This window comes from Lontra canadensis, unplaced genomic scaffold, assembly GCF_010015895.1.
Source record: "Lontra canadensis isolate GAN:19392208 unplaced genomic scaffold, GSC_riverotter_1.0 scaffold138, whole genome shotgun sequence".
Classification (NCBI taxonomy): Eukaryota; Metazoa; Chordata; class Mammalia; order Carnivora; family Mustelidae; genus Lontra; species Lontra canadensis.
The window spans coordinates 1,792,500-1,814,946 of NW_022631132.1; the positions used below are offsets into that span (position 1 = coordinate 1,792,500).

The following is a 22,447-nucleotide window of genomic DNA, read 5'->3' on the forward strand; positions in this document are numbered from 1 at the left end:
CATTCACTCGGCTTACAGGGAAGCGGCGAGAAAGTCTCACACCTGCCATGTGTTTTTAAAAAATATTTTATTTATTTAATTTGAGAGAGGGTGGGGGAGAGAGGGAGTGCAAAGAGGGTGGAGAGGGCAGACAGAGAGGGAGAAGCAGACTCCCCACTGAGCAGGGAACCTGATGCTGGGGCTCGATCCCAGGGCCCCAGGATCATGACCTGAGCTGCAGGCAGACACATAACCGACTGAGCCACACAGGCGCCCCCTCACATCTGCCATTTAAATGTCCACCCCTCCTATTTGCTTCTGTGTATCTTGGGCCCCAAGGGAAAGACCAAAAATACTTATAGGGATATCTTGAAGCATGGCATAGTATCTATAGTTCGGCTGGGATTTTTCTAAGAACAGCCATATGGGTGTCCGAGAGAGGGATGGCAGGAAACCAGGGACAACTATGTCCACTGGTGTCAGGGCTTCCGGGGACACCCCCCTTCAACAGAGGAACAATGAACCTCCAAATGAGATGTACCGAAGGGTCAGAACCTTCAGGAATCCTTGTATTCTCAACTGTAGATTTAATCCCTGTCTACTTCCAAGCCCTAGGGAAAGTTCGGGGCGGGCTTAAGTCCCTCTGCCTTCCCTTGCACGCCCCCTGCCAAACTTTAAAGCTTACAGCAGCTGGTAGGAGCTTCCAACTACTAAGACCAGGGCATTCCCTGGGGCTTACAGCATGCGGCAAAAGTAGCCAGAGCCTCAGGAGCCAATTCCTGGAGGGCTTCCTGGGGCATCTGGGAGTTTCTTATTACATGGCCGACAGCACAGGTCGCTGACATTGAAGCACGTACAGGGAGCTGCTATTTTCAAGATAACTTCATGTTGATTTAAGGCCAACCTGACAATGTCTCCGAGCTGTTGGTGTCAAAGGATTTGGAGACCGAGTGTTGGAGTAGGGGGAACAAGAGTAAAAGAAATCTTACTTCCATGAGTTTAATAACTCACAAAACTATCAAGATTCATAGAGGAAAAAAGGGAGAGAGAAGGGTAAGGAGCTGTTTCCTGCGGTAGAAGTTGGTACTTACACACACTGAGGAAATGGGGGTAAATGAGGGCACGGCCATAGGGGTGCGGGTGGGGAATTACCTGAGGTTTTGCAGTGAGAATAGAAATTACGGCCTCACTAAAGGGGAAACACTGGGGAGGTTTTTGCTTATACTCAGTATGAGCATTTCCCTGACTTACAGTGAACTTGGCTGGGAGTAGGTCTGGATCAGCCTCAGCATCTACTAGAGAGGAAATCCAGGCATGGGCAGCAAATACTCTCTTGATTATACTCTTCTCCCTAGAGTCTCGCAGGACTTAATCTTAGATGCACGGCCCTTCTGTCCACATTTACAGCGTGACTGCAAGGATGATCTCTCCATGGTATTCATTTCTCTTGGAAGTGAGTTTAGGAACGACCTCAATGGTAAACAAAACAAGAAAGCAAAACAAGCGAGCAGAAAAGCCTTTGTGCTGCAGAGGGTGAAGGAAAATAGGGGGAGAAAACACATTTCTCATGCTATGTCACTGCTATAAATGAAGAGGACCGGTAGGAGATGGCAAAACTGATTCTGAGACTGTAATTTCTTAAAATACTTACTGAGCACCTATAATGCACTAGAGGTAAGCACTGAGGACACAGAGGTGACTTAGCAAAGCTGTATTTGGAAGGAGCTCACGGTCTGTAGGAGAAGATGCATGAGCCGTAGTAATACCATGGCAGGACCGCCGAGTTTGGAAGGGGGACGGCCGGGGCCATAGAGTAACGGCTGTACGCAGGGCAGCGGGTCTCGGCTGATAAAAGACTCGTCTGGGATCAGGGGCACTTCTGGGCCTCCATTCACGTTGTAAGTTTAGATAGAGAAAGGGTGCAGCTGAGCTCTGCAATGGATCCAGGATACAGCTGCTAAATCCAACTGCAGTTCTTTTGGCATTGCTAACTGGGCTGGATTCTGCCTGGCGGCCAAAGGCTGCCAAATCCTGATTTAAGACATTGCCTTTCCAAAGAAAAATAGCCATAATGAAAATAGCTTATGTCTTACATAAACTCTTAGCAGTGTAACAAACACATTACCTTTCAATAGGACCCACAGTATTTTGTTACATATGGACTGTCACACCGGCTTCAGTTATTTCTTGCTGTCTTATCTTGTGTCCGTGATTTTAATTGCACCCATTTGACTCTACCCAATGATAAATTTATTCTAAAACTTGCCCCAAAGAAACTTTCTCAACATTTTGATTATTTGACCTTGGCTTTATAAGCTTAAGGCCCAACTTTCCTGAACCTTGATTTCAACGACAAAATAGCTCAAATGAGATAGATAGATAGAGGTGAAAGCAGCAGCCTATGTGAAAAATCGCCCCTGCTTTGAATCTGAATGGAATGTCTTAGAGCTTTGGATTTTGACCCCAAGCTGCTATATCCAGAAGGCGTGTGAAGACGGGCAGAATCTCTGTGAGTAAGAACAACATGAAGAGGGTAGGGAGGGTTAGGAGGTAAGTGACCCGGCTGCAGCTATAAGCAACCCGGAGTAGTTTACCGATTGACATCCAGTATGGATTTGATGCATCGGGCTAGAACCCCTTAGCTCTTACCCTAGTCCATCCTCTCCTCAACTCTGTTATTTACTTGGTTAAAAATGTTGACCTTGCTGGATGAAGGGATACTACTTCAGTGGGGAGTTAAAGGGGAGGGACTTGAAATTGAGAGTGCCTTCATTGTAGAAAAGGGTTTTCGGACTTCAAGGACACCATCTAGTACAGCACACACGTGTTGTGTGAGCCCAACTCCAGACCAATAACCCATTATAACAGTAAGATACTGTGTTATGACATAGGTATATAAACCTGCCCGTTTTTACAAATCAAAAAAAAAAAATCCAGTCCATATATGTTCTGAATGGAAGACCTGTCTAAAAAAACATGGCAGTTAAAAATCCGCTTAGTTCAACAACTTAAAAAACATTGAGTTAGGCAGTGAATTAAAGTGACTGGCAAAGACTTCCACTGGATAAAACAAAGTGATAACTCGACTGTGTTGAATGTTCTTAATTCATTTGTTAGTTCAAAATGTAATTATATTGCTTAATACTGTCTGAAATCTCCTACATAGGAATAATGCCCAGCCAACAGATTTGTAGTTGGACCACTCTCTCCAAATGTGACAAGTCACATATATCATTCTTTTTCACCCATTAGTTCTAATTTCTAATTTATTTGGAAGGGACTCAATTGATTAAATATTACATTTTAGGATATGGGTTAGTTTCCCTCCCCAACATATGCCGTAACTGTCACTAAGGACATAAGTGGACGTTTAATTTGTTTCAGTATTTACTACAATACAACACAATCATTTTGATAGGAATAATGGCTGTCAGTTATAAGACAGATTTATAAGTTAGCAAATCTAGAACTAGTAACATACCCAAAAATTCAAGAAACCAACCTCGGTAATACAGATGTCTATTTTATTAAAAAAGTTACAAACAGGTGGACTGCAGGGTCATCTTACAAAATGACAAGAATGAAATCTATTGGAAAAATTTTACTTTTACAAATCTTTATAGGTCATTGTTCAATGTTTGTACTTGTTACTTGAGATTTTTACTTTTCATTGATAAAGTTACAGTACATTAGATCCATTAACAGGTTACATGATTTTATTTGCAGAGCCCTACTGCAGTGATTTGAACAACTCCTAAACAGATGCCATGGTAAAGATGAGACATATATTTCATTTCATATCAATTTATTATCCTAATAAGCAACTTGACATGCAATCTAGTGAGGAAGCTAAAATAACTTTTGGTCCCTTTTCTTAAAATGTGCTGGAGAAACCACCTTTATATCACTTTCCCCTGATTCCTGTGATCCTAAGTGAATTCAGGTTAAATCTGCTGCTGAGATCAATCCTGGGGGCAGGGGGGAACTATCCATAGGAAAGAAACACTGTATATATAAAAAAATCATCTGCAGAAAATTTTTAAATCATCATGAATTATTTGATTCCTTTAGAATTTTGCACAGCTAAGAAAGATGAACCATGACCACTTAACCTACTGGGTACCAACTGTTTGGTTTTTAAGTTTGGTATTAAAGTGCAAACTTAAATTAGGTATTCATTTCAAGTGGTCTGTAAATAAGGAACAATGTTTCAACTGCCTCCACCCTTACAATCTCACTATAAAATCCAAAATCTCAGATCAAGGGTTCACCTTGAGGGAATCTGATCAGGAATCAAATGCAACACGATTTTAAAAAAGGAAATCAAAGTTTAATCAATTTCTACATAATAATTAATGGTCATGCTGACCAATAAATCACATGAATGTAGATATCACTTTATTTGAACATCACACACAATATAAATTTAAATTGCCACACCCTTCCATAAACCATCACTGCATATATTAGAGCTTTCCTTGACAAAGTTATTGAGCTATTATTATAGATCAAAAGTATAGTTTTGGTTTTTTGTTTTGTTTTATTTAGAAGCATGTTCAAATGACTAAAGCTGGGCTCCTGAAATCGAGAACTTTGGTGCAGTAGGTGAGCTGCAGTTACTAACTTCTGCAAATTAAAAGCACGCAAATAAACCAAATAAAAACCCAACGAGAAAATACTGTCAAACTTACAACATTTTTAAAGTTGTTGCTAGAAAAAGCGCTTGTTGTCAAGATGTTAAAACTGAACCAAAAGATTACAAGTTTCCTTTCTGTTTCTATACCTGTGTTATTGTTAAAATGTTCAAGTATTCAGACAAAATGTGCTGATTAGGTAAACAACATGGAAGGCAATGGCTATTAGAAGCACATTTGGAAAAAAAAAAAATCCAAAAAACAAACAAACAAAAAAGCCCAGAGACTTGGCGCTATCCTCTCCTGTTACACAGATTTTTGTCTCTACTACGAACATGCTTCTTGAGAAATAACTAAAAAGCAATTGTGATAGTGCAAGAAAACTTTAACAAATATTGCTTTAAACTATTATCCAGAAAGACAAATATTAAGAACTAGAAAGCGTATATGATTTTATTTGAATTCAATTTTACATGTGCAGAAGTCTACTAGATGTCAATTACAAGCCTGACAGGCAAAGCTGAGCGATCTCTGTTTAGGTATACAATTAATTTACCATGGATACAATATCCCTTTTCAAAGGCATTGCTAAGTAGGTCATAACTAAATTTAGAACTTCACAGAAAGGAAAATGTTACTGCTGCAATTCGATGCTGTAAATGAGATTAACACATGTGAAAACCTAATGGAATCAAATGCTTAACTCTTCAGCTAAATGCTCTACTGTCAATTTCAAATATCATTTGGAACTTTCAGAACATGTTAATTACAGAAACACATCACAAACTGCGCTTGAAGAAAAGGGATATTCCATCCATCAGGGTAAAAACGTGATCTTTAGTTTCTTTTTACAACACTGCCACACGTAAACAAAGTCTCAAAGTATTAACCAACCATTTAAAGGAGAAAGATTTTACAAATAGAATGAAGCACTGGTGCGAGGTAATATACAGAAGTAACCATTTGTTTAAGGCTCAATTTTTTTCTCCATTATAACTTTCTTTTAAAAGGCATTGAGTAGGTAATACTGAGTTTGAGTATTTAATAAATACAAGTTGAGAAACTGATTAAAGAAATCAATTAAAATATTAAAAATTAATTCTTGCATATTAGCCATCAATAAGAACTTAGAAAGCTACAAAAGGACTGATTGATAAAGAACAGATTTTAAACATATGGTAAACGTGCTAAGCATTCCCGTTTAAGGTCAATGGATCTTGAAGGCCACGGACCTTATGCACTGAATTAGATGTATGGCAACATGCTGTAATAGAGACAGGTTTACCAAGGCTCAGTTCTGCAACCCAGGTTGTAAAGTTCTCCAAAGCAGCATCTGTGCAAATTTCCTCTGAGTTTTATCTGCAATTAAGATGAAAATACCATAAAAATATAGAAACAGATTACAGGTTCAAATGAGAATGACAACAGATCTATACATACGCAGAACTGGCACCAGAAGAACTATGTTAAGGTGTAATTTTGCTGTGTTCCCCACGAGTTTAAATTAAAAAAATAATTTTATGTGGTCAAAAAGAGTCACTGAAAATTAGAAACACTAGTGATGCACTGAATATAAAATACTGTGTGTATCTAGCTACACTGGCTTATTTTTAAATATATTATTATACTTCATACTTGTTTTATACTTTATACAATACTAAACGTGTTCTTACCAGTTTACAAGATTGTACAGTACCAAAGTGGCAGATATTAACTTCTACTTTGAATCTTATTTCTTCATACTTTTAATGGGAAATGGCATTAGAATAAAATACATCTTCATTATGAGCAAACTGGACGGTATGCAAAACTTTTTCAAAATGTAGGGTTTGGGGGAAAACTTAAAATAAGAAAATGTAACACAATCAGGGTCTACGTACTGAGCACCTACTACATACCCCGACTTGGGTTAGATGCTAGGTGACAGCGGTAGTTCCCGGTCCCCATTCTGGTCTGCCCTGTTTTGGACATGCTCTCAACCACAGGGACCTCTCCTCTGATCTGGGTTTCTCAGTCTCCACTCTCACAGTTGACACACTTTTCCCCTCCTAATTAACACCACGGTGGCGGTGGGGGAACCTATCATTCAGACACAAAGTCCTTTAACTGTGCTGGATCACTATGTAGCTTCTAGGGGAGTGGAATTATGTTTGTTTTTTAACGTAAAAGATAAAAGTTGTTAAATGAAGCCAGAAACAAAGAGTAGAACAGCAACTATGAAAGAATGCCAAGCAAAACCAATTTAAGATCATCTAGAGGCTCTACCAATATTTCTACATGCATAATTTTAATTTCATTTGACAGCTACACTTCTATTAGCATCCAACCCTGAGAGAAGTCTTTATTAGCAGCTATAACATAAAAATGATTATTTTTTAAGAATGTCTCTCTGCTCATTATTGAAATTCTGCCACCTAAACATTAGGAAAAATAGAAGAATTTGCCTTAGAAATTATTATGAAACAGTTTTTTTCCAATTAAAATTAAACCTTTTTTGTATCAAAATTAACTAGGATGCTGGTTATTTAAGCTTGAGCAAGTCCAGTTTCCTCATCATTAAAATAAAGATAAAAATTCTTTCCTCAAGGGTTGTGGTAAATATCACATCATGTGTGAAAGTACTTTAGAAAGTATGCAAATGTCAGCGTTTTTTTTTTCCATTTCTCAACTATGATATAAATTCTAGAGGACCAGAATTATGTCTCTGATATCCAGACTGAGGGCCTTTATTTTTTAAGCCTTATTTGAATTTTTATACCTAAGACAACAGTATTTCTTTCTTTTTTTTAAAGATTATTTATTCATTTTTTTGACAGAGAAAGACAACGAGAGAGGAACACAAGCAGGGGGACCTGCAGAGGGAGAAGCAGGCTCCCAGCTGAGCCGAGAGCATGGCTCTGTCCGAGACACTGGGATCATGATCTGAGCCGAAGGCAGACGCTTAGGGAATGAGTCACCCAGGCGCCCCAACAGTATTTCAGTATATATGCAATTCAGTGTGAAGACTTTTCAGGAATTCAGATTAGACTTTCCTCAATTGATCTGAATTAATAAATTTGCTGTAAATTTTCATCCACATTAAAAAAATAAATTATAAAGAGTTTGGGATTTTCAAGTACGCTTCTGTCTCTTAAACAGTGAAGACTTGTAAGATACGATGTTTTAGTAGTTCCGGCATTCTCTGAAATCAAATTGAGGAAGTAGTAATTATTTGTTTCTAGCCAAAATAAACACTCAGAATACAAGCCAACTTATCAACCATAATCTACATTACATGAAGGTGATAGATGCATTATTTCCCACTCTCTAAAAATCTGCTTTAACATATGGTCCATCCACACTCCACAGGACAACACTCCAGTGAAACCAAGAGACAGATAAATCCTGGGTCAGACTCAACAACATTAACAGGAGGCATACCGCTGAACAAAGTATTAATACCAGGTCTTTTTCAGAAGAGTAATAAATTGTGACTCTCTGCACTTACAAATCCTGAAGCAAAAGTTTGCATTAAGCAAAAAAGACAGTCTCTCTCAAGATGAGTTATTTCACAGAACGCAAAATATAAACGTTATCGCTGCACACTCTGACAGCAACACTTTCGGTATACTAACAACTCTCGTTCATTTAAAAAACATTCCAGAAGCTTTAAAGGCAGCTGGTCAAACTCATACTTTTTAACTCCCAGGATAGCACATCCAGACTGCAAAAGTCTAACTTGGGCCTGTAAGACAGAATCCAAGTGATCCTTGTCCTCGACAATCAAGTTTCCAGTAAGACACCGAGCAAATCTCAAGTCTGGAAGCTTCTGCTCCAACTCTTGCTTAACTGGTTTCACTCTTTCACTTTTTTCCCAATTAGATTAGATTTTGTTAAGGAAGAGCGCATGCACACACACACACACACACACACACACACACACACGCGCGCGCGCGCACCCCCCCACCCCCCCCACCCCCGCCCCGGGTACAGTCCAAACCTTCTGCTCAGGAAATGATGAAATAGATTCTCCCAAACGGGGTAAGTTGGTACCCGAGAGTACCAAACACATAACTGAAAGAACAAAGATCATTATTTCTGGCAGCATGAAGAAAAGGGAGATCCTTGATTCCAGACCAGCACATCATTTCACGTGGCAGCAGAATGCCCGGGATGTTAACAAAGGCTCCTGAGAGGCTGAGCAGTTTATGAATGTCTTTTTAGCTTAGCTGGATTCGCCATTTCTACGTACAACGCTATGTACTAGCATTCTTTTTAGCAAACATAAATGTGCAAACATAATCAATTTTCATTTTTTTCTAGTTGTAGACATATGATATTCTGGAGATTTAACCAAAGGAATTTTTTAAAAAACGGATTTCCCTTCACAATTTTTTTACTTGGCATTTTCATATCCAAGTTAAATACTCAAACTAGGGCACTGAGCCTTGGAATGAAAGTGGGACCAGGCTGTAAGAAGTTTACGGTAAACCCGGGGTAGAAAGGAAGGGATAAACTGTTTTTCTTCTGTCCTACACCTAAAATCTCCGTAAATTTAATTAATTCAATTTTGAGATCTCCGGTAGTAGGACCGTGTCCACTGCGAAGCAGGGTATGAGCCCAATGACTGGATTCCAGCTGCTAGTTTCAGATCAGACCAGGTAGGGGACTGCTCCCCTCCACTCTAAGTCGCTTTTTTCTGAATCCCATGTTCCTAAAACTGTGGCGAATCAAAAGAATTTGGGAGTATGTTTTTTGTTTTTTTTTTTTGGTAGGGTAAGTTTTTCCAACAGCTGACAGGACTTAAGTTTTTCTTAGTGATATTATCTTCTGGATTTTCGAATTCCACTGAGAAGTAATCCCACGAGGAGAATCTTTCCTGGAGTATGGCTAGAATATTTCCTCCGTGGCAACTCTCCAACTCTATGATGCAATTTTTGTTAATTCTACTGATGGTTCATTCTAAGCCAGAGAGGTAATGGAGTAAAACTGAATGGCTCATATGCATTTCATTCTGCAATAAAAGCCTAATCTTGAGGTTAAAAGGAAGCAATTAAAGAGGGAACAGATATACAAGGAGTCATTCTAATCACAGACACCTCCACACCCACAGCAGGTCTAAGTAGGCACCTATTCACTCTCAACAGCCCCGGATCATGAAACTTTAGGCAGGGAAGGGGCGGGGATGGTGTCAGTAAAGGTCTGGGACAATCGCGGGGGTTGCAGAAAGGACCCTCTTGTGCCCCAGGTGCACTGCAGATCTTTATGGTACATAGTGCCCCCAAAGCATGCCCCCTGCTCTACCCAGGGCCACCATGCCACGGGCTCGAGTTTGGCTCACCATGGGAACTGGATGACAAACAAGCATTTAAAATAAGCTATTTCCCCTACACAAGGTGATATGCAAAATAGGGCAGGGGGGGAAAAAAAAGTATGTACACTTTAACTCCTGCATCAGAATTCCAGCCTAGTGTTTCACCCATAGGATTCATATTTAACTTGGATATGAAAATGCCAGCATTTTAAAGTACACAATGTGATTTAATTTTCATGATTTTCCCTTTTTCATTTGCTAAATCCTTAGCACGTCGTATCTAATTAAAAGCTGGGGGACAAAAGACTGGGAACAATTCTGATTCCACGTATTTATTTAAAAAAACCCTGAACATGCTAATCAATTCCGCAGTGTTTAGAAATGGTAAGGCCAGCGAGACTAAAATGACATTCATAGATGATTCAGCCTCTCAGGAGCCTTTGTTAACATCCCGGGCATTCTGCTGCCACGTGAAATGATGTGCTGGTCTGGAATCAAGGATCTCGCTTTTTCTTCAGGCTGACATACATAATGAACTGAAGCTGACATAAATAATGATCTTTGTTCTTTCAGTTTGATTGCTGGTGTTTGGTACTCTTATGCACCATTTACTCTCGTTGGGAGAAGCCGTTCCGTACTGCACGGAGAAAAATAGGATCAAATCTTTCAGGAGCCCTTCAAACCATAGTAAGAACACCTTTTTTATTCTGGTTTTCTTTTCTTTTTTTTTTAAATAACTTTCATCAATACTGGAATGAGATACAGAAATCCTTGACAAATAGTCTCTTAAAGAATTCTATTTGCCAAAAGGGTATTTACCAAACTGTCACACTTGAAGGATAACTTTACTGCACTTCCCACCTGCCTTTCAGGGCTCCAAGAGACTACTACTAATTCAGGGATATTATTTTGCTCCTTTTGGCGCTCTCTCGTTTGGAAATCACCTCTACCCCTCCCTCATCCCCTTCACATCCTACCCATTCTTCTAAGGTGGGATTCAAATGCTATTGTTCCCCCATTCCTCGAAGTCAGTGGTTCTTAGTGACCCCTAGGAGCCATCAGGCAATATCTGGAGATATCCTTGCTTGTCACAACTAAGGGTCGGGGAGACTGCTGCTGGCATCTACCTAGTAAAAGGAGGGGCCAGGAACGCTGGTCAGCACCCTCCAATGCACAGGGCAGTCCCAGCAACAAAGAACCCAGAGTCCTGACAAGTGTGCTCTAACTGGACGTGCGCTCTCCACTCCCTGAGTGTCCACAGCACTGGGATTCACTTCTTTTCAAGTATTATGAGATGGCTAACAAAACACCCATCATTCTCCACAACAGTACACCCAAAGAGCCAATTGTCAATTATTTACACCAACATACAGAGGAGCCATGATGTAGTTAGTGAAAGCAGACCAGGCTGCAGCCCCGACCTGGGTTTCCAGTATACTGTTGCTGCACAGGAAGGCAGGCTTTCTAGGCCCTCAGCGGCAGGTTCCCTGGGTCAGTAAGGAAAGCCGCCACGAGAACAGCACGTAAAGAATCTGGGCTTCGGAACTCACACTAAGACTACAGCCAGTGGGAGGGTGAACGGGGAGGCAATGATCCTGGGAGCCATGCAGATAAACAGGTGTTGGGCAACAGACCGGTGACCCACATTGAAGGGTGGTAAGAAATAAATGTGAGCAATTATCAGAAGCAATTCTTAGAACATGAAAATGTCCCCTTTCAATGAAGAGCAACCGCCTTACAACAGTCCCAACAGTTCTGACTTATCTGAATCTTATCATTTCTCACTTGGACAAAGGTACTCTTCTAAGTATTAAGGACAAGCATGGCTGAAATCACATTGTCAAAGTTTGATCTTCACTTTGGATCTGGGACTGACAGACTTCAGAGCTCCGTGGCCCAAGCTGCGGGATTCAGAATTCATCACCTATTTTTGTAGATAAATAGTAAGCCGGCATGAGCACGAGCTTTTCCAGGCATCAGGTTATAGATTGCCATACACATCAATTCCAGCTTATGTGAGGTCAGAAAAGAACAAGCATGGTGTGCTTTGTTCTAAAAGATCTCGGTCAGGAAATTTCCTTTAATATTTTCAGACATTCAGCTGCTTATTTTATTTCAGTGCTCACACCTCCAATGTGTATTCTGCTTACAACAATGAAAACCAAACAAAAAACTACACAGGCGACTTGATCTATTATTATTATAAAGAAATGACCAATTATTAAATTTAAATAATTAAAACATAAACATAGTTGGCTTGAGATATAAAGCAATTCGATTTAATCATCCCCGCAGGTAACCAAATGGATTAAAAGTCATTTAGATCCCACAAGCTGCAAAATGAAACAAATATAGCGAGAACTCAGATTTAAAAATCACTTTAGGAACTACCCATTTGCCAATCCGAATTTTATTTCGTTTACTTCCTGTGGCTGTCTACGTTAATGCTGGAGAGAAAACTGGGAACATTCTGCGGGAGCTGGTTAATTTTTTTTTATAAAGATGACAATACTAAAACATGTACATTTATGTCACTTCCCCAGTTAAAAGTGTCGGACAGAGTAAGAGAGCATAATGGTAAAGATGCAATCACCACACAGACTTGTTCCAACTTGAAGCTGGCTTCCCAGTGGGGAGAGATTTAGGGAAACACGAACACGGGGCTGGATCACCTGCAGACGCCTGTTCCTGCTTCAAACAACTACACTGCCAGCGTGACGCTATCAGCCCAACACAAGCTGGAGCGTGGTCTCGACGGTGATGCCGGAGCAGGTGTAGCCAGGAGTTAGAACGTAAGTGTGCTCTCGTCATATTCGGACGCGCTAAAAAGGAGACGTGTGAAAGCATTTTGAATAAAGCACTGTTGTCATCCTTCATTTTCGAAGGTGACAGACACTCCCTGACGGAAGATCTTGTCTGGAAAGATAAACTGGGGACTGTTAGTTTTTTCTCCAGGGAGCACGTCTAAAGCCAGACCTTTGATTAGGAACCATCTCTGCAATCTGAAATGCCTGTTGCCATTTACAACACCGCCTCGTAGACTTGAGGTCAGTCTTGGCTCCCAACAATCAATTCCATTCCTGAGATTGTCAGGCTAGTCTGCCGTTTGCTGGGGTTTTGCAGTCGTCCAGGACACCGGTTGTTTTATCTTGTTATGTAAGGGTTACTTACTGTCTAAGTGAGAGGAGACTATCTGCCCAATTATAAGCTACATTAAAAGATCACGATGTGAATAAAAGAATCCCACTTAAAATGCTCAGTAAGGCTTACACAACTTTGCTTTTTAAAAAACTCACTCATTTGAAAAAACTCTTATGAAGTTATCATTCAACTCAATGCAAGGCGTGAAGGTTTTGTTTTTGTTCTTATTAACTCCATTATTTATTAAACTGAATAGAAATGTTGCCTAGGACTGGGTATGTCTCTTCTAACACATCACAGATGATTTTACCAGATTTTCATTTGGACCATATGGTCATAATGAAGTCAAGGGATGCTGTGGCACTATAATTTGTTATTATCAGAGGTCACTGAAGTCCCTGAAGTGCAAGGTACAGACCAGCTTGATTAAATAATCATCCTGTTCAATCAAGCACTTGGATGATTAGTAAACTGATGACTTCAATTACAGCAGCTCTCTAGCCCGGGACAGAAAAGTGGAGAAAACACAAAACCCATCACCTTCTGAAATTATTGCTGGATGTGAAATCACCGGAACAGGGAAGAGGAGTATCATCCTCTAACTCACCCCACCCCAAAGGAATGTTATCGACGAAGCAGAGAGAACAGTGATTCACCTTTAAAAGATAAATCTTAGTGACAGGAATATAGGCAATTCCTTACCTTCATTTTGCTTATCTTTTTTATTTTCTTCATTGAATGTTGACTATTTTGGGCTAAGGGAAATGTTACTTTAAAAACACAAGGAAACTGAAGGTAGCAGAACGTGTATTGGCATTAACCAGCTTTTTGTTAATACTCGATCAAAACCAAAACACACTCAGACTCGTAAGGTTTCGTCAACAACTAACCTGCTCGGTATGGCCATGATTGAGGTTCTTTTTTTACTGGACAACGCAAGTTGTACAACACTGATCTTGCTTCTCGGGCAGGGATGAATAGTTCATTTGCCTGACGATCTCAGCAAAAAGTTCATCCACCATTGATTTACTTTTTGCCGATGTTTCCATGAAAGGGCAGCCCCATTCTTGAGCCAGAGCTCTGCCTTCTGAAGACATAACCTCTCTTTCTGGTTCCAGATCCACTTTATTTCCTACTAGGATTAGTGGGACTTTTTCATATCTCTTCACTCTGACAATCTGATCTCTCATGGGCTTGATATCCTATTCAAACAATCACAAAGAGAAAAAAAAATTCTGTTTGCATGACCGTAACAGGAGTATTACAATATCACGAGAAGTCATCCCTCAGGGAGTACAGAAAACTGAATCCAAAATAAAACTATACACCCAAATGGACAAAATAAACATTTTCCCCACCCAAGCAGGAACTGGATCATTTCCACATATCCCACCTGCTGGGTTTCTCTCAAGAAAATAAAATGCAGGCTGCCCACGAACCTCGGGACTCATACTTCTTTTCCCTGGTCTGCACAGATATAAAAAGTAAGTTCCCAATTAGGATGAATCCATTTGTACATAAGGATGTTTAGCTATCTCCTTAAACCTGCCAGCTTGTCAGCACTCCTGAAAACACCTGTTATCCTAGCACAGGCCTGAGGCATCTACGCATTCCTAGCCATTTAACAAGTGTGCCTGTGAAAAAGTGTTTCAGGTGGGACCAAAAACACCGTGTCATGTCTCGAAGACCAGTTCAAAACACATTTATACACTTAGATGTTTCATTTTAAGTTTAACGGTAGGCCTTCATCCCAGTGAAATGGAACACCTTAAAATACACTAGAAACGAATGCGACAATGAGCAGCTCCTAGGAAGAACAAATCGCACTGAGGAGCAGTCTGGGTGGGAAGACAGTCATATTTCCCTTTGCCTGGTTAGGTTTTACAACTTCAATTTTCTCCCAAGTGTATTAGTTTTTCTAATTACAATTAATGATAAAAGACAAGAGCCTTAGCAATTCTCAGGTGGCATCAGCTTTGGGCGAGGGGAGGAAGTGTTGCTTTAAGGCAATTATATAGATTTAATACAAAGTTTCTGATTTTTAAACGTCTCAAAACTTAAATGGTTTGAGTTAAATATCAAACGTGTTTCATTTGAATAGTTGACAGTGAATGGAACATTCGCTTGCGGGATGAAGGAAAAATAGAGGACTGAAAATTTGTGAAACCATGATTATTTGGTGTTTGCAACGATTCCGTTTGATCATGTTATCAATTCGGTCTTCTAAGTAAAGCTCTTTTTCCCTGTGTCCTTATGGAAACACAAGTTCAAACGAGAAACCAAATTTATGACAATTGGGCTTGAAAGAGTTTAAAAGTCTCCGTTGAAATAATGGCAGTTTTCCACTCCCTATTTATGCCTGTAACAGAAGCAGATATAATGGAAATCATATGAAAAACCCTTCAACAGATTTTCAGCCTCAAGAGAGTCAGCTAATAGAATAACAAATCTCTGGGGGATCCTTTAGAAAGAAAATGCCTGTCAAATAGCACCTTTGGTACTTTCTGGGGAAAAATGCTTTTATGATACTATTATTGCTTTGGAATTCAAGCCCACATAAAACGTACTTTAGTTTGGTCACTAAACTTATGATATCTTTAGGAGAAAAAAAAATCCTGAAGGTGCTATACGTGGTTACTGGAAAACTTCACTTGAGTACTGTAATTTAAATACTAAGAAAAGCGGAATTCGCACATTGTATTCGCTAAAGCACTTTATGTCTCTTAAGCAAGCAACATTAAGTGCATACCTTTAAATGCAGAAAAAACTATCCATTTCCTAAATCAATGGAGGTCAATAGAATGGGTCAATATGAGGTTATTTATTTTGGAGGAATAAATAGCAACATTTACTGCATCTCTTAAAATAATGTTAAACCTTCAGTCAGTCTCCCACTGAAGGACAGGACAGATTTTCGGAAGAAACTGGACCACCTCCAGCTTGGCCACCGAGCCAGGGTTAGAAATTTGCACTTGTCTGGTGTTCCCAGATCCACATATTTTGCATAAATACAGTTGGTGTTATCAAAAACAACTTGGATCAGCTGCAGAAGAGGAGAGTCACTGTAGCCTTCTGCCGGTTATTAATTCTGGGTACTCGTCTTTTCAATCAGTAACTTTCCTGCATACACCCCAAAGTAAGTAAAATGCCTCGAAGGCAGGTCCGGAGTTCTCCGTCTTGTAACACTAAGATTTATGAATCTGGTTGGGAAACTTGGGTGAGAGAACACAGAAGAAGAGGTGGGGAAAGCAGACACAGAGGAGTTACAGATAATCGGCTCCAAATAATTTTCTCTGCAAAGTGCTCTATTTACCTGAGATTAGCTCTTAAATGTTGTTCGGTAAGTACATTCATCAATACTTGTTGAATTGAACAAGCAACTTCAGAGGGTTCCCTTCCAGGCTAAATATACACAGACCGTTTCATCCTCACTTTTTTCTGACTCAAAAATAACTTTAAAATATTTGTTGACGGTTGTTACTGCAGACTCTCTCTATAGAAACAACCCGATACTTTTCCGTGCCAGAAGTAACCTCAAAAATGCGCCATGTCTAACTTTCAGAAGCAAAACATAGTCATTAACGCACGGTTCGAGCACACCAGAAGTAAATGTGGGATTACCACACCCCCTTTTAACAAATTACAAGACTCGGTTTGGTTACCTGGAAAGACTGTTGATTAACCAGGCTATAAACCAGGATGAAACCTTGGCCGTTTTTGATGTAGAGATCTCTCATGGAGGCAAACTGCTCAGTTCCTGCGGTGTCCAGAATTTCCAGCACGGAGGGGGAAGAGTCCACTTCGATCTCTTTGCGGTAGAAATCTTCAATGGTGGGGTCATATTTCTCAATGAAAGTCCCAGTGACAAACTGCACAGTAAGGGCAGATTTGCCAACCCCTCCGCTCCCTAACACCACTACCTTGTATTCCCTCATGAGTCTCACCTTCAGCAACTCCTACCCGAGGGAGGGAAAAGAACACCCCGCTAGCCGCGGCGGCTCGGGGAGGCGGAAGGTGGGCGGAAATCTGCGAACTGGGGAGGAGAGTGCGGAGAGGCAGAGGGCCCAACGGGGGAAGAAGAGGAAGTTAAAGGAGGGGGAGGGGAATGAGCCAAGTGTCGGGTGGGTGGGGATGAGATGGTGATGCCCTTCCTATAGGAACCGAAGCCCAGGCAGGGGGCGTGGGGAGGAGGGCAAGCCCGGAGAGGCGGGGTGGGGAGATGCGCCGCGCCCCCGAGGAAAGCGGTGGGGGCCGCGAAACGGGAGCCCCCCGCGGCCAGGGGCGGCCCGGCACCCCTCCCCCGCCCTTCACACACAAAGGGGCCCAGGGACCCCGCTTCCTGCTCGCGCCGCCGGGCCGGCCCAGGCCTGTGGGCTCGGCTCCAGTCACTGCCGCCCGGGCGGGTCTCTGGGCCGCGGCTCCCGCGGGCGTCGTCCGGCCTGTGGGGAGGGTGGGGGAGCAGAGGGGGCACGTTACCCGCCGGCCGCCACCCGCTCCGCGACCCCTTCTCCTCTCCGCCAGCTCCCGCCCGGATCCGGCTGCCTCCGCCGCCGCTTACCCCGCCGTCCGCACCCGTCCGGCCGCCCGGGAGTCTCCGTCACGCCAAGGCCATGGCCAGCGGCCGGCTCCTCCGTCTCACCGCCGCCCCAGCGCCGCTGCTCGCGGAGGGGAAAGGGGCGGGGGCCGTCCGGCGGCGGCGGCGGCGGCCACTCCGGGCGAAGCCACCTCTTTTTTTTTCCTCTCCCACCCCCCACCCCCCCACCCCAACACACACCCGGAAGGGTTTCCCTGACACACTGGCTGAGGTGCCCCAGTTCCCCGAGACTGGCCGGGATCACTTCCGGTGGGGAAAGTCCCACCTCTCCGGGGCGAGCCGGGTGGCGCTGGGGCCGCGCCCTGCAGAGCGAGACCTCGGCAGGGGACGGTCTCGGGTCGCGGCCGCGGCCTTGGCAGAGGGCCTCTGGGAGAGCCTCCGACTGCCTTCCTTTCCCCGGCCGCAGCCGCTGCTACTGACAGTCCCACGCCAAACCCGCCGAAGCCCCCAGGCGTCTCGGCGGCCCGACGACTCGCCGGCTGGTTGGCCGGTGCGGGACGGCCGCTAATCATCTGGCCTCCGGGAGAGCGCCGGACATCCCCGGGCTGCAAGGGACCCGGAAAATAAAGCAGCCAAGAAACTTTATTTTCCCCGCTGCTATTTCCGTCACTTAATGTTTCTCTAAGGAACGCGTGCGAACTACACTCAGACTTCACTGTGGCTCTGATTTCGTTTGTGATGTGTCTGACATCGCCATGCCTGACAAATAATTAAACACACACAGTACTTTTATCATTTGGCAAATCTGCTTGACTCCACCAGCAAAGGCCAAACTCACTCCTTCCTTTCTTATCGCAAGGCTCAAAAACAACAGGAGTAGAAGCAGTCTTTATCTAACAGTAACTCAGCTTTGCCCCGATTTGATTCTAACCACTACACAGAAGGAAAGGTAAGCAATACTCAGGAAGAGTCGATGGGAAACTCTTTAGGCCTAGGAGACTAACTGCTTTTAATCTTTCATTATCTGTACGGGGCAGCTTGCATGGTTGGCTCTTCCACGAAAAAGTTTGTTTTAACGGTCATCCTTCATAGTCCTTGAAATGCAAAAAGGAAAGACCGGCGTTAAACACTAAGTTTCTATTTTTAGATAAAACTGTTACTTCTTACATATCTTTCCTTCTGCTAACTTTCGATTTGTAAACTTTGTGTCAGATCCACAGGGCCCTACGGCCAGAAGGCTGGGTGACATTTTAGGCATGTCACTCCCTCTTTGATTCAAGCATGCACCCAGAAACCTGAGCAACTCGGTGGCCAGTAGAGTTAAATTGATTCCAAATTCCCTTAGTTGCAACCCCTTACAGCCAGGCTGTATAAAAAGAGATTTATTATCAAACCCTAATGAGCAGACATTAGAAAACAGGCAAATCATGGTAGCGTGAAGTCCCACCGTGTCTTTCCCCGAGCGTTCCCCAGTGTCACTTACAGTATCCAAAGGACAGTTTAGTTCAATTTCTCCTCGACTTAGGGCTGCTGCAATCCGTCCAGCGAAGTCCCCTGCTCTGGCTCCAGCTGGCCTGAGTCCCGCCTGATATCTGAGGCACTGCCCTCTGCTGGAAGAGGTTGGTCTATGAGTTATGAGTCTCCCCATAGGTCACCGCTCCTTCCACAGTGCTGTTGCCGGATTTGGAGCTCTGCTGCCCATCTCCCTGTCTAGCTGTCTCCAGACTGTCTGGTGGGATCCACAGCCCTGCACCAGCCCTGCTGGAAACGGAGTCTGGAAATTCCTCTTCTGATCCAGCAAGCAGTGTTGAGCAATAAGTAGCAGGTCTCTGGTCTACTACTAAACTACCACAGACAGGGAGCTCTTTTTGAGGTTGTCCCACCTGTTGGCAAGTTTTGTATCTTTGATTGTGTTGGCTAAAGTGTTTTGGACAGAGTTCTTTGTTTCTCCATACAGGGAAACGTGCTCCTACCCTCAGTACAAAGTCCTAATGGGTCACTCTTATCAGCTACAGAGTTGACAAATGTCACACTCCATCTGAAACTCCCTCTAAGCTTTCTTGGAACAACAGGCTTCACTGCAGCAGCAGCAGTTAGGAAAGCAAACAATTGGAAGTAGCTTAAATGTCCTTCAGTAGACAATTCAAAAAATGATTGTGAGTGTGTGTGTGTGTGTGTGTGTGTGTATACACTGGCAAAATGGATACTATGCGACTATTTATTTAAAAGAGAAAAGATTTGGGGGCGCCTGGGTGGCTCAGTGGGTTAAAGCCTCTGCCTTCGGCTCAGGTCATGATCCCAGGGCCCTGGGTTCAAGCCCCGCATCTGCTCAGCAGGGAGCCTACTTCCCTTCCTCTCTCTCTGTCTGCCTCTCTGTCAAATAAATAAGTAAAATCTTAAAAAAAAAAAAAACGAGAGAGAGAGAAAAGGTTTGTAAGTGCTGATATGAAAAGATGGTCAGGATATATGATGAGGCTGAAAGAAAGCAAGATACTGAACAAATACATAGTTGTTCCCATTGAGGTAAAATGTGGAAACGTCAGCAAAAGTAGCTACGGAGCCATTAAAATATGCAGCAAGTCATGGAGTGTCGGTGAGAGGTATTGTGAAAGGGCTTTCAGTTCTCTGCAACATTTTAATTCTTCAAAATGATCAGGTGTTAAGGGGCAGAGAGGGGGATAAGTGTTTTTTTAAAGGAGAAAGAAAAGAAAGGTGTTGATCATCACTTCCTCAAAAAGCAATATCCCGACTGTCTCGGGGCTTGCTGGGCAGGTCAGCCTGTTAAACTCCGGCTGCCTATTCTGTCCTCCCCAAACATCTCTATACTTAGAAAAGTATTTTCACATACATTATCTCATTAGACTCCAGTTGTTTGCTAGTTTACTTTTATTAGGCAACGAGAGTATAAAAACCAGTCAGGAGAGCACAGCCAGGCAGCTGAGCACCAAAGGCTCTGAACCAAGGCAGACAGGCATTTAACCGGCAGCTCGCCCACGGCCTTAGCTGTGGCACCTCAAGCAAGGGATTCACCTGTCTGAGGCTCTAACCCCTCATCTGTAAAATGCAGCTAACCATTTCATGTGAGAATACAATGCAGTGGTGTGTATCTGAGATGATTAGCTCAGTCCCTTGCTCATGACGAACCCTCAGTAAATGCTGGCTATTTGGTTTTTATGAAAAAGACTTAATAGAGTATTACTTAAAAAAAGATTTTAGAGAAGGAACACAAGCACGGGGGAGCTGGAGAAGGAGAAGCAGGCTCCTCGCTGAGCAGGCAGCCCAAAATGGGACTCCATCCCAGGATGCTGGGATCATGACATAACCTGAGCCAAAGGCAGACCCCAATGTCTGAGCCACCCAGGCGCTCCTAAAGTGTTATTCTAAAAAAAAAAAAAAAATCAGCAAATATACAGAGGAAAACAAAACTTTAACAGCTCAAATATCTCCCAATGGCACAAGAATAATAACTGAGTTACTCTTTCCAAAGATATTTACTGTTAAAAGCTTCTTGTGTTTCCGGGGGAAAATGGTATTTTTATGTTAGCATGTCTATCAATCCAACTTCTATATGTATTTTTAAAGATTATTTATAAAAGCAATCTTACTATGCACATTATTTTGCATCTTGCTTTTTTCACTTACTGTGTCTTGGTGATTGAAATCATTGAAACAAAAGGGTACTTACATTTAAAATTTTCTGGTAAATATTGCTAAATTGTCATTCAGGAAGATCATACCAGTTCACATTCCTACTTACACAGCATGACTGTATGTGATTTTTCGTAACCTCACCCTAGGTATTACTAATTTTAGTATTTTATAGCTACTCTTACTCACTTTAGGGTATTTTCAGGACTAACAAATGCAAGGTAGTATGACAGAGGAATTTGGGCTCCTGAATCAGGGAGTCCTAACCTTGCCCTTTGCCGGATAAACCTTCATCCCCTCGTTTGTTAAGCTGGACATGAGAGCCGTATCTAGTTCATAAGGCTCCTTGGAAGAATAAATGAGACAATCCATTCAAAGCATTTAGCGGTCCAAATGAACTGTTTAATAAATGTAAACCGCTCACATAACACTTTCCACTCCCAAGGTTCAAGGATGGGGGGAGGGTAACTTCTCGGGACCGTATGCCCTTGAGATTCAGAACTTTTGTTTCCAGTGGAGGCTGTTTTGTATCTATTCTGTATCTGAGGGCATAAACTATATGCAGAATATGTAAGTTATAGGTACATAATCCTGTTTAATGCAATTAGCCTGGCACAAGTTGAAAGTGCAAAAGTTTGCTTCGGGCACCAATTGTTCACTTCCATGATCCCTCCCTTTCCAGTTTATACCTCCTTCAGCTGCAATCCCTGGAGCTGTGGACGGTTCTGGATCATTTTCCCTCACTTCTACCCTCCCAGGGAGCCCTCTCACCCTCCAGGGCCTGGGAAGAAACCCAAGCCCTATACTATCCGTGTCCCAGGCACTTCCCTCTCTTTGGCTTGAACTTGCCCTTGGATTAGCAGAACCTGAGTCAGTAGTGTCCTGGGTCTTTGCCTACAGAAGTCTTCGGCAAGGCATCTCTTATTTCAGGGCTTTAGGTCGGCCTCTCTGTACAGATTGTTCTGGGTTCTTCCCAGCTCCTTCTACCCTCTGAGATGCCGATCTTCCTTTCCAAATCCGGCCTCCAGCTATACCAGCTGCTGGTTCTGCCTATCAGTCTCCCCAGCTTTAGCTTTCCTACAACCCCAACAATGATTTAATCACATTCGACCTTGTCCTTCATCCATCCAATGGGATTTCATGGAAAGGGCTGCTTACCAGAGAAGCCACTGCCCCAGCCTGGCCAGGGAAAGTCTCCTAGAGAGGCATAAAACTCGT

At 42.6% G+C, this 22,447-nt stretch overlaps 1 protein-coding gene across 6 annotated transcripts; it reads right to left on the reverse strand.

Annotated features, from left to right (window-relative positions):
* Positions 1-3,484: 3,484 nt before the first annotated feature.
* On the reverse strand, positions 3,485-19,158 carry RAP2C (RAP2C, member of RAS oncogene family). 6 transcript variants are annotated; one of them, XM_032843387.1, is made up of 5 exons: positions 19,065-19,158; positions 16,992-17,486; positions 16,710-16,855; positions 13,938-14,249; positions 3,485-5,972 (listed from the first exon to the last, which is right to left on the reverse strand). In XM_032843387.1, exons 3-4 carry the CDS (start codon positions 16,782-16,784, stop codon positions 13,971-13,973), a joined length of 354 nt encoding a protein of 117 aa, XP_032699278.1. In that variant the 5' UTR covers positions 16,785-16,855; positions 16,992-17,486; positions 19,065-19,158; the 3' UTR covers positions 3,485-5,972; positions 13,938-13,970. The 6 variants fall into 6 exon arrangements, with proteins under 6 accessions (XP_032699278.1, XP_032699277.1, XP_032699275.1 ...); XM_032843386.1 differs by having other exon boundaries at positions 16,710-16,870; XM_032843384.1 differs by having other exon boundaries at positions 16,710-17,486.
* Between the last annotated feature and the right edge of the window lie 3,289 nt (positions 19,159-22,447).

What these genes read in the sequence shown, in the direction of transcription:
- RAP2C (XM_032843382.1), bottom strand. Translation starts at nt 18,153, where the DNA reads ATGATTAGCGGCCGTCCCGCACCGGCCAACCAGCCGGCGAGTCGTCGG. An exon ending in TGTCAGGGAAACCCTTCCGG is followed by an intron (nt 17,487 to 17,821) that starts GTGTGTGTTGGG and finishes CCCTCCCCACAG; the next exon opens with GCCGGACGACGCCCGCGGGA.